The 12009-nt window shown below is 69.1% G+C and overlaps 1 protein-coding gene across 16 annotated transcripts in view; it reads left to right on the top strand.

Moving 5' to 3' along the window:
* The window catches only part of NAV1 (neuron navigator 1), a 57469-nt gene that overhangs the window by 28495 nt on the left and 16965 nt on the right, over positions 1–12009 (top strand). For 15 of the 16 annotated variants that reach the window (XM_050715354.1, XM_050715353.1, XM_035561466.2 and 12 more), the window contains one exon: positions 1754–2119. In XM_050715354.1, the coding sequence (XP_050571311.1) occupies positions 1754–2119 (366 nt within the window). Of the gene's footprint in view, positions 1–1455; positions 1563–1753; positions 2120–12009 lie in introns of those variants that run through there. The other variant, XM_050715367.1, reaches the window with a different exon arrangement.

The raw sequence follows: 12009 nt of genomic DNA, 5'->3' as shown, positions 1-12009 counted from the left end.
ATTAAGGGCGATTAAATGAGTATTGCTGGTGGGTTTTGTCTCTTCGCTGTCACCTCCTTTCCTTGATGATTTGTGCATGCATCCCACGGCTGAGGCCTCAGCCCCATCCCTGCCACGGAGAAAACTGACCACTGATAACTGGTGGGAGCAGCCCGGGGAAGCCTGCCCCTGCTTTCTGTCCCGTAAGGAGTTCTTACACCCGTGAGGGCTTTGCCTCTTAGCCCGTGGCAGCTGAGTTTATCTGGAAGCTACATTTGGTGGGAGAGCTCACTGACCTGCAGCAGCCCGTACCTGCGTGCTGCAGGCATCCCTCCAGCAGCCCCACCACGCCGACGGGCTGCACTTCCCAAAGCCGGGCCAGCTCTTCCCCGGCTTTTCACCACCACACAGACCCACTAATTCTGCTCTCGGGAACAAATTCCACAAGTGTGCCCAATACAGATGCTACCTGTGGTCCTCTGGGTGCGCCCCGGGTCTCCTCAAAACCGGAGCCGCTTCGGGCTCTGTGGTGCTGGGCGGATGTGGCCGCGGTGCGAGGTCCACCGCTTCCCTCCAGGAGCACCAGAGGCAGGTTCTCTGGGGACTGGGGCCGTGGCGTGGGGACCCCTTCAGCTCCCCACGGCCAGCACAGATGTAAAAGTGCCCCCATCTGTCGCAGCTTTCTTCCTGGGGCACTCTGGCAGCTGGGTGTCCTCTAGGTGCACGCTCTCTGCCTGCTCCCACGTGCCTGGGAAGGGTTTGCCGCTCCATTTTATTCCTTCCACAAATATTCCTGCCATTTCTCCTCTTCTCCTCGCTGGGTTCTTTCATCCAGCGGAGCCTTGACCCTTTCCTGTCCCCGTGCTAGGACGCAGCTTTGTTCCTGGAAGACGTCACCGTGCTTCTGACAGCCCTTGCGCCCGGCCGCGGGGCCGCAGGAGCTTCCTCGGGGCTTTCTGCGCCCTGCTCGGAGACGTGGTTTGCAGCTGCTGCGAGCTGCCGGCAGAACATCTTTAAATAGCCTTTGTGCTTCCCACAGAAACTGCACCCTTTTAGCAGCCCCTTTCAGTTCCGCTGTAACGAACTTCCTAGTTTTTATGCAGTTCCCTCTTTTAAATTCCGTCCTGCAGCCGGGCTTTGGCTTTCGGTGCTCCTGCCGGGGCGCTCAATCCAAACGCGGCGTGGTCGCGGCTCGGGAATAGCTCCCTGAGAGCAGCGTGCGGAGCCAAGTCGAGGGCTGTGGGTTCCCGAGGAGCTGCTCCAAGAAGTAATCATTTTCGGTGTCTAAATTTAGCCTCAGCATCACTCCCTGACACGCCGTTTGCCCGAAATACACCCCGAGGGGTGCGGGGAGTAGCTGAGCTCCCCGTCACCGCTGCGCTCGCGGCTCTGGGCTGGCTGCAGAGAGGCACGCTGGCACGGGCAGCGCAGCTGGGCTTTCCCTGACAGCTCCCTGTTAATGGGGTTCTGCAGGACCCTCGGGGGGCTGGCGTGAGGCTGGGCTGGTCCCTGGTGCCACGCAGAGGTGCTGCCCCTCTCGTGTTTGCTGCCAGCCCCTGCTCCGAGGCGATGGAGGTGCAGAGGTGGGTGGGATGCAGCGATGGAGCCTCTGGGTCGCTCCCGTCCCTCTGGACCGTTTGCATGGGGGATCCTGAGGCTCGGTGCTGGCAGAGACCCCACACGTCTCAAAACGGGAAATCCCGGAGGCAGGGGTCTGCCAGAGCCTAACCCTAACCCCGACCCCGACCCTAACCCAGGCTCCCCATCCTCACAGCTCGCTGGAGATGACGTGCTACGACAGCGACGAAGCCAACCCCCGCAGCGTGTCCAGCCTGTCGAACCGCTCCTCGCCGCTCTCCTGGCGCTACGGGCAGTCGAGCCCCCGCCTGCAGGCCGGGGACGCGCCGTCGGTGGGGGGCAGCTGCCGCTCCGAGGGCACCCCCAGCTGGTACATGCACGGCGAGCGGGCGCACTACTCGCACACCATGCCCATGCGCAGCCCCAGCAAGCTGAGCCACATCTCCCGCCTGGAGCTGGTCGAGGCGCTGGACACCGACGACGTGGAGCTGAAGTCGGGCTACATGAGCGACAGCGATTTGATGGGGAAGACCCTGACGGAGGACGACGACATCACCACGGGGTAAGTGCCCGGGCTGGGCTCTTCTGGAGGTTTTGCCACCTCCCTTTTGGCTTGGGGTGGAGGAGCACGGAGATCGCCGCTCCCTGCCAGGCTGCATCGCGTCCCCGCATCCAGGAGGTGCTTTTCCTCCATCAAGGGTGCGTGGCCCTTGCAGCGCTGGCGCAGCGTGGTGCAGCCCTTGCAGCGTGGCCCTTGCAGCCCCCCCCAGCGAGTCCCAACCTGGGATGTGCTGCTCTCCTGGTGTACGGGAAGTGTCCGGCTTGCCTGGGTGTTCCCAGAGCAGGGGGCTGAGAAAAGCAGGTGGTGAGGGGCTGCAGGCCAATGCTGCTGCCTTCAGAAGGGTTCTCCCAGTTTACACCAGCGGATCTGAGCTGCTGTCCCTGTCCTGTGCCCAGCTGGGAGTGCCGGTGGCACGTGGTGCTACAGGTAGGACAGGCTGGCTCGGGTCTCAGCGCCCCAGCATGAGCAGGGCACCGAGATGTCATTGTCAAGGGGTGTCATTGGGGCCGGGAGCACCGTGGAGCGGGGTCCCCTCGCTCTGAGCCCCCCCGTAGTCCTGCGTCCCTCCACCCGCAGGGCCAGGGGCATCTCCTGCCGCCGAGTGCAGCCCAGCACGCCCAGGGCTTGCATTTTCTTTCCAGGCGCGTCCCGCTCCCGCTGAGCTGTCGAGGTGCCCCTGGCGCTGGCGGGGGTCCAGGGCTTCAGCATATTGGAGGTTTCCTGTTTCAGCGCATGAGAAAATAAATAACGCCAGCGTTTGAGTTGTCCCAGAGCAGGAGGAGGTATTTGGCCTCCTGACAGTGCTGCTCCAGCCCTCGTGGGGTGTCCGTAGTCACGTCAGCTCCTAGCGGAACCGAGCGCAGCCCGCGGCTTCACCCCCGTCCTGGGGCTGGGGCAGCGCTGCCCAGACGTGGCTCGGAGGCGTGTGACAGCGGTGAGCGGGGGGCCGGGGGGGTCACCCTGGCTGTGCCGCGGGGACCGTGGGCTTGGGGGTGTCAGAGCCCTCCTCGGGGGGCTCGGGGGGCTGCCCCGTGCTTGTGAGCGCCGGTGCCCGGTGCTGGCTGAGCGCGGTCCCCCCCGTGTGCCCCGTCACCTGGCAGGCAGAGGTGGCGTGTCACCGGCTGGGGGACCCGCTGGGCTGACGGGTGGCTTTGCAGTGCCTGGTGTAGCTGGGGCCGAAGCGGGGCTTCGCTGCGGGTCTGGCTGTGGGGTGAAGGGCTCCACCGCTCCCCTTCACCCTCCGTGCTCGTCCTGGAGCTGTGTGTGCAACCTTGGGGTGTCCTTGGGGGTAACCTGGGGGTGTCCTTGGGGTAACCTTAGGGTGTCCTCGGCCGGGGCAGGTGACTGCATCACGGTCCCCATCCCTGCGTGGGGCCCTGAGCGGGATGCTCTGAGCGTGCCCCGAAGGGAATCCTCTGCAGGGTGCAGGGGCAGGCTGGGTGCCCCGTGCTGCGTGCCCCTCTCCGGGGAGGGGTGCAGGAGGGCAGCCAGCCCCTCTGGGGCAGCCCCGGACCCCATTACCCGCAGGGACGTCCACTGGGGATCAGTCACAGTACGGGGATGTTGCTGGCATCCGGGGCTGTGCGGTGACCGAGTCACAGCCCTTCAGTGCCCTTTCCCCCATGGCCCCACGGCAGGGCTCGGGGGTCCTCTGGAGCAGGGCAGTGAGGCAGAACATGGGCTCTGTCCCCGGGGGACGTCCCTGGCCGGGTGCTGGGGGGCGCCGGGTGCTGGGGGACGCCGGGTGCTGCTGCAGCAGGTGCTGATGCTGTTGGAGCAGGGGCCTGGCCCGCTTCGGTACGGGAAAGGCTGCGGATGTCATCTACCTGGATTTCAGTAGTGTTTTAAGTTTTCCACAGCATTCTTGGGTTTCAGTGCAGCATTTGACGCTGTTTTGCCCAGTATTCTCCTGGAGAAACGAGCTGCGGGCTGTGAAGGGGCTGGAAAACAAGAGCTGTGAGGAGCAGCTGAGGGACTGGGGGTGTTCAGGCTGGAGAGGAGGAGGCTGAGGGCAGACCCCACCTGAAAGGAGGCTGCAGAGAGGGGGTCCGGTCTCTGTTCTCGGGTCACACGAGGCGATGGCCTCAGGTGCACCAGGGCAGGATTAGCTTGGATGTCGGGAAGAATTTCCTCACGCAGAGGTGGGTCAGGCATCGGAACCGGCTGCCAGGGAGGTGGGGGAGTCCTGGAGGTATTTCAGAGACGTGGACGTGGCACCGAGGCACACGGGTTAGTGACGGGACTCGGCAGGTCAGGTTGGTGGTGGGACTTGGTGATCCCGAAGGACTTCTCCGCCCTAAATGATTCTGTGATTCCTCCTCCCTGGCTGGCAGGGTGAGGGGCAGCCTTGCCGGCAGGGCGCAGTCCCCGAGCGAGGCGCAGCCCTCACCCAGCCTCCTCGCAGCCCTCACCCAGCCTCTTCGGCTGCCTGACCTAGAAACCCAGCGCTGCCCCGGGCCGCGTCTCCCCGTGCCGCTAATGCACGGGGCAGGAGCCGCGCGCTGCACATGGGGCCAGCAGCCCCCGGGCCCGGGCTGCCGGGGCAGCTCCTCCACGCACGGCGCCGGCGCGCACCGAGCCTCGTGGGGCAGTAGGTCAGAGCCCGCTCGGGGGACGCCGTGTCACATCCCCCGGGACGGGGACGCGGTGACACAGCCCCTCGGAGACGCGGCGCTGCGGCTGGCGGGGGGAGAGCGGCACGAGGTAGGGGAGCTGTGGCCGGGGCGGGCGGTGTGGGGACCCGGCAGGGTGGTGGTGGGGAGAGCCCCGGGGGAACCCCGCCGGTGCCGGAGCTGCAGGGGAAGGTGGCAAAGGGGAAGCGCGATGGCAGCAGGGTGAGGAGGTGTTTGTGCCGCTGCGGGCACCGTGCGGGCCACGGGCCTGAGCGTGCGGCGGGCACAGCGGGTTAAAAGCAGCGTTTGGTGTGCTGGTGCCGCTCTCCTGCCCTGTCCTGCCGGTCCTTGGGGCCTGGGCAAGGCGCAGGCAGGGGCAGCACAAACCGCCGGGCCGTGTCCCCGGCACAGGTAGACACAAAGCTCCCTCCCACGGCCAGTTCTCGTCCGCAGGCGGCATCGCCCAGCGCGCCTGGTGGCTGCCTCCTGCCCGATGTGAGACCCTGGGTGGGTGCCACGCCGAAGGTGATGCTTTTATTTTCCCCACCCCCAGCCGGGCTGGGGACATTTCCTGGGCTCTGGAGCCCCCCGGGGTGCCGCAGCTTGGTGGCGGTCCTGCGATTTTGGGGGCGGTGATGCAGCGGCGCTGGGCACGTTCGTGTGCGGACCTGCGTGTGAATCAGGCGGAAGCGGAGGAGGCACGGATCGCTCAGGCGGGGTTTTTCAAGTCGGGTTCTGCCTGGTTTCATCCTGCCTGCATCCAAGCGGCGTGGCCCCATCCGCGTGGAGCCACTCGTGGCCACAAGCACCAGCGCTGCAGCTCTGTGGCGTGGCTGCGTGGTTGCACTGCTGCTCCCCGGCGGCACGCGTGCTCGGCGACCTGGTCTGAGCACCTCCGGCAGCTCCTGGCACGGCAGGAGCAAAAATGCCAGGGCTTCGAGGCGGTGGGGCTCTGACTCAGGCTCCCTCCCGTGCAGGACGGGGCCGTGCTCCATGTCAGCTCTGCCCCGCTCCGAGCCGCCCCGTCACGTCTCCGGGGCTGGAGAGCGCCCCGCATGACGTAGTGCTTTCCGCTGCCCTCCTTTTGCCAGATCCTTCGTCATCCAGCCCGTTCCCAACCGCTTCCCCACAACGCTGGCACAGCAAAAAGGCGGAGCCCTGGGATGCTCCAGAAGTCCCCGGGGGGCTCCGCCACACCACGGAGCCATACCTGCTGTGCCCTGTGCCTGCTGCCGAGGGCTCAGCGGCGTACGGGCGTCCCCCTGAGGCGCTGGGAGTGGGGCTGAAGGGACCTGCTGTGTGGCTCTGGCCGTGCCTCGGTTTCCCTTATTCCCCCCTGGGTGTACCCGGCTCCTGGCGTAGAGCTGTGCTCGGTGGGCTTCGACGGTGCGGAAGCACATTTCTGGCACTGGGCACCCAAAAGCTTGGTGGCTTCAGTGCTGCGTGCACGGCCCCGGGGAAGCGCTGGTGGGACAGCTGTGATCGGGGGGAGTCCTTTTGGCCCTTGTTTATTGTGGGGGCGGGGAGGTGGCGCTGTGCATCCTGCTGCCGTGGTGCGAGCATCCCCTCCCTGCGAGCTGGGTACTGCTGCGGGCACGGAAGGGAGCTGTGGCAGCAACCCTGGGCGCTGGGGCCGCGGGGCGGCGCGCGGCTCGGCGCGGGGGGCTCGGCACACGCGGGCAGCTCCTGGCACAGCTCCGGGCACCGTCGCGTGCCGCCGTGATGCCGCCGCTCAGCAGCCGGGTGCCGCAGGGGCCGGGGCTGCTCACGGCATCCCTGGGGACGGCTGCGCCCGCGCTGACACCGCCGCGCTCCAGCAGGCTCTGCCCGCGCTGGCCGGGCTCCGGCTTCCTCGCAGCTACTTGAGCGCGGCGCAGCCCGGGGGCTGGAGCAGATGTTTGGCTCGGCTCCCCGCGAGCGGTGGGGGAGCGGCCGCCCTCCTCCCCTGCTCCGAGCGGGCTTGGCGTGGGCGCTCTTCTCCCTTCCCTCAAACGCCTGCGCTCGGCACAAGCTCCAGCTTGACCCCTCGCCGCCGTCCCGGCGAGCCCCGTGAAGTCATCGCTCGGCGGGGACGTCCCGCGGGGCACGGCCGTGGCCCCGCACGTGGCCCTGCGTGTGTTCGGGGCCCGGACGGGGAGGCGCGGGCCGCGGGGGAGCAGCAGGGAAGTGGTGTCGGATAAATATTGGCTGCGCCGCGTGCCGGGGCTCCGCGGGGTTCCTGCCTCCAGCCGGGATGGGGGCGAGCCGGGGACAGGCCCAGAAAAGGGCCCCAGCCCCCTGCTGGGCACTGCCACCGTCGAAGCGCGCTCCCCTGTGCCGCGCTGGGGGTTCCGTGTTCGAGTTTCCTCCTTATTTCGGGTTCGCTCGAGGCGCCCGGTGCAGACCCCCAGGCTCTGGGGCCCCCCGGGAGCAGCCACCTCGGGTGCGCTTTGGGAATGGGCTCCTGGGACCAGCGGTGTCAGGGGACGCCGGGGATAACCCAGGGCTGGCGGATGTCCCTGCAGTGGAGCAGGGAGGCTGGGGGGCTTCCAGCCCCGTCCCCAGCAGGCTGTCACCCCAGGAACGGGGCCGGGCACGGCTGGGGCACTTGCTGCGCCGTGCGCTGCCCTGGTTCAAGTCCCGAGGAGCAGAGGGTGAGGAGGGGCTCTCAGGCCTGCCCTGGCTTTCTTGCTGCCCCGCATTGGGGTGTGCAGGGAGTATATGGGGCACACGGTGTGTGCGGTGGCGCCGCCAGATCCTCCCCGCATGGGGGACACCGGGGACCAGGGACGGGATCTGTTGCAGACCGGGAAGGCGAGCGCTGCCTTTGCCCCTTGGCTTTGCCGCTCGCCACGTGCCGCCTTGCCCCGTGCGAGGAGCCCGGCCCCTGCAGGGAGAGGTGTCCGAGGCCGTGGGCTTGTCCAGACAAGAGGAAAAACAGGAGTTTCGCAAGCAGGCTGAGTCACGCCAGCTCCCCCACCCCGGTGCTGCGCGGGGACTCTCCGACCTCCGCACGAGGCCGCCGTGACGCCCCCGGGCCCTGAGCAAGGCTTCGAGTCTCCCCGCTCCCCAAGCAGCCGGAGATCCCCGTGTAGGGACGCGCTGCCTCCGGGGTTCCTGGTGCTTCAGGGGTGGTAAAGGGCTGGCCCAGTTCCCCGCTGTGTCCCCTGCACCCAAAAGGGCACCCTTCATCGAAGCCGTGCTCCCAGGAAAGCGCCCAGAGCTGCTGGGCAGTAACGAGGGCCCCCTTACACCCCCCCCCCACCAGTGAGTTAAGAAGCTAATTGTTTTTTCTGCCCCATTAAGTGAATGAGAAGCGAAGAGCCCAGGCTGCCCCTGCTTTTCCCAACGGTCCCGCTGGGAGCGGGGAGCACAGGGGCGAGGCTCTGACGGGAGAGAGCGGTGGCCGTCCTCAGAGCCCCCTTGGTGCCAGCGACCCATGGATGTAGGGCACGGAGACCCCACAGAGCCCTGGCCCTACAGAAACGGGGGGGGGGCTGTGCGTGCCCCATGCCTCCCCCACTGCGACAACCGTGGCAGAGCAAGGGAGAAGGGCCGGGACGGAGCGAGAGGGGCTCGATGTCCTCGTCTGGGGACAACTGGGGCAGGTGGCGGGCGAAACCTGGTGGCTGGGGACAACGTGGGGTGCGCCACGCTGCGTCCCCTCTGTCCTTCCAGGGTCACCCGGCTCCTGGTGGCTTCCCTGGCTCACACACAAGGCTGGTGGCAGCGGGGCCAGCTGGCACGCGGACGGGTGTCAGTGCGGTGACAGGAGCGAGATGGGTGAGGGGCAGGACCTGTGTCCATGCCTGGCCGTGTGGTTCTGGGGGCACCGCAGGCAGCACCATGCTGCCGTGGCCGTGGTGCTCTCGCTCAGGGATGCACCGCATGGAGCCACCAGCAGCGATTCTCCCCCCTCGTCCTGCGTACCCGGGCTGACCAGGGTGGCTCCCCACACGCCCCAAATCCGGATTTGGGCCAGAGCTGCTCCTCCGAACGCTCCTGGCCAGGAGGGAGGGACAGGAGGGGACGGCGCCCCGGTTGTGCAAGGCTGGAGGGACGCGGGGGAGCGGTGCCGGCCGTGCCGATGCCGTGCCGATGCCGTGCCGATGCCGTGCCGATGCCGTGCCGATGCCGTGCCGCCGCCCCCGCTGGCACGCGCCCCGCAGCAGCGCATCCCGGTGTCCTCACCGCGGGGCCAGACCCCATGGCGAGATGCTGCAGCGTTTTGGGGTGCAACCTCCGTCCTCCTGGCCAGCAGCCGCGTGTCCGAGAGCCACCGTGGGGACAGCAGGTGCCGGCAGGGGGTGACCCCTGGGGACGGGCACCGCAGCACCCCGCAACCCCTCGCCTCGCCGAGCCAGGGCAGGCACAAGGCGGCCGAGCGAGCGGGGATGCGCAGCGGGAGGGAGCCAAGAGGCGTTGCCGTGCGAGGACTGGCGAGGAAGGAATTACTTATTTCCGAGCCCGCAGGGACCGGTGCTGTTGTGCCGGAGCCGCACTTAACCCTCTCTGCCCACCGCGCCGCTGCAGAGGGGCGGCCGAGGGGGTCCCCGGGGTGCGCCCTGCCTGGGGGGTGCAGCTCCCGCTCGGCTGCCCGACGAAAAACCAAGATGCGAACCGAGCCGTTGTGCAAGGCGGGGGGGGGGGTGGGGGGGGTGGGGGGCTGCGAGAGCCAGGCCTGCTGGAAGCAGCCGCCCCCTGTGCGGGGCAGAGCCCAGGAGCTCTGGGGGCAGCTCCGGGGCTGGGCTGGGGGCACCAGAAGCGGCCCTGGGGTGGCTGGGGCCAGGCGCAGGGATGCGGGGACGCGGGGAGGGGATCGGGGGGGTGGGGGGCGGGCAGGCCGGTGGGCACCGCGGGGAGCGATGCGGGGGGCTCGGGCTGGAGCGGGGGTGAGACCCCAACCCCGTATTTATTTATTTATTTATTTATTTTGGGGGGGGGGGGGGGGGCGGGGGGCGTGCCTTTTGTCCCCGAACCGAGCCGGGCCGGGGCCGCTGCCGCTTTAACGCGGCGGGGCGGGCCCGCTGCCGCCGCCCCTCCCGCGGGGCCGCTGCTCCGGGCGGCAGCATGCTGCGGGCCGGGAGAATGCGCCGTGCCCCGCGCCTGGCCGCCAGGTAGGGACCGGCACCGCCACCGGGTCCGCCACCGGGTCCGCCACCGGCACCGACGGGCGCGGGGCGGCCGCGGGCGCATTGCGGGCGGGCGGCTCCCGGGGGCCGGGGCCGGGGCCGGGGCCGGGGCTTTGTCTGCCGGGCCCCGAGCCCCGGGGCCGCACCGCGGCCGCTGCTTTGTCTCCGCCGCGCCGGGGGCGGGAGGGAGCCACGGCCCCGCCCGCCCTCCCCCCCCCCCCAGCTCCCAGTTACCGGCCCCGGGGGGTCCCCGCGGTTTGGCCCCGTTTGGCTCCGCCGCGCGGAGCCGGTGCCGGGATCCCCCCGAGCATCCTTCGGGAGCCCCCCCCCACCCCCCCCGGGCTCGGCTCGCAGCCCCCCGGGGTGGGCGCGGGGCCCCGGGGTGCCGGGGGGGGGGCTCGGTGCAGGGAGCGGGGGGGGGCTGCGGAAGGTGGAGGGTGCGGGGAGCACAAAGCGGGGCCGAGCTTCGCTCCCCGGGAGCGCGGTGCCCGCAGCAGCCGGTCCCGAGCAGCCCAGCCCCGGAGCTGCGGCACGGGGAGATGCTGTGGAGCTGGCTGCTCTGCCCCCCCCCCCCCCCCCCCCCGGCCGGGTCTGGGGGCTCAGCCCTCCCTCCGGTGCTGCGTCCCCCCAGGATCCGCCCCCCCCCCCCCCCCCCCCCCGGCTCCCCAGGCAGGGTTTGCAGGTTTGGTTTCAGCGTGGTGCCGGGGCTTGGCTGCCGCCCTTTGGGGTTTGCGGGGGGTGCTCGGGTGACCTTGGCCAGCAGGACCCCCGTTAGGGCCGCTGTGGGGCTGCCTGGGCTCAGCCGTGGACCGGGAGCTTGTGTTTGCCCAAGTTGAGTTCCTTGTTCTGCCAGGGGGGTGGTGGGGGCCCATTTAGGTACGGTGCTTGGTTTTGGGGACCCCTTTGCGTGCCAGCGACGCACACTACAAGAGAGCTCGAGGCACCCCAGGGTGGGCATCTGGCACCCAGGTCTCACCCCGTGGCCTGAGTGCCTTTGGGATGTGGCCTGTGCCCCCCCCCGGCTGTCCTGGGGTGGTGCTGGGGGCTTGGCAGGGGCACCAGGAGCCCAGCACGGGGCCACGCAGGCAGCAGAGGCAGCCCCTGAGCGGTTCTCGTGGTGGGGTGGACGCGTGGGACGGGCTGGGTGGGCTCCTCGTGCTCTGTGGGTTACTACAGAAGGGGCTCAGCCCCACATCAGCTCAGCTCCGCACGTCCCCGATGCTGCAGAGAGGCAGCAGCAGCGCCGGGAGGTATTTGGAGAGGTGGTGCCCGGGGACCTTGACACCTCTGGGGGTACCGCGTGCCGTGGGGCAGTGGGGTGCTGGGACCGGTGCCCTCCTTCCCCCTTGTCACCCCACCAGGCTGTGCGCGCGCAGCTCTGCGACCCCGCTCCCTGCCCCCCGTCGGGACAGATTCGTTCCGTGTCTGCCATCCTGAGGCAGCTCCGTGCCTGTTTTCAGCTCCTGGCCCTCGCTGCAGCGAGCTGCGCTCCCCCCCCGTGGGTACACGGCGGTCCTTCCTCATGGGGCTGCTGAGGAGGGTCCGGGGCCACCTCCCCGCGGGTTAGCCCCAAGCCCTGTGCCCATGTCACTGGGGCTCTGCGTACGTCAGCCCCTTGGGGCCACATTGCGAGGCTGGGAGAGCTTTTGGGGTCAGCCCTGCTGGGCTGGCACGAGCTGGAAAGACCCAACCGCGTTTGGTCGCAGCCACGTGGCCGCAGGGCGCGCAGCTCCCCAAAGCTCTGCCTGGCTCCGGGCAGCACCGAGGGCTGACGTGGGAGGGGAGAGGAGCTTTGCCTCGAGCTCTGGGGATTTCTGTCCCGGTGAGAAATCCCCACAGCAGGGGCTGGCGGTGGGAGATGTGCAGAGCCGGGCAGCTCCGTGGCGCTTCCTGGGCACGTGGTTGTAATCAAATCCCTTCCTGGGCAGCAGGGCTCGGTGCTGGAGGGATGCAGGGGGCTGTGTCCGTCTGTCCCTGGCCAGTCCCCTGGGTTTGAGAGACGCACGCTGGGGGTGCACGAGCTCCCCGCGCCCTGCCGGGGTGTCCAGCAGCTCTGGGCTCCCACGAGATGCGATGGGGGCCCCTTCCCTGGGGCCGGGCTCTGCTCGCCCGTCCGTAAACCTCTGGTTCCTGACAGCAGCTCTGCCCCCGGGGCTGCGTGGGGTGG

The sequence above is a fragment of the Cygnus atratus genome, chromosome 24 (genome assembly GCF_013377495.2).
Source record: "Cygnus atratus isolate AKBS03 ecotype Queensland, Australia chromosome 24, CAtr_DNAZoo_HiC_assembly, whole genome shotgun sequence".
Lineage (NCBI taxonomy): Eukaryota > Metazoa > Chordata > Aves > Anseriformes > Anatidae > Cygnus > Cygnus atratus.
The sequence above is the reverse complement of the archived record's forward strand: the minus strand, read 5'-3'. Positions and strand labels throughout refer to the sequence as shown.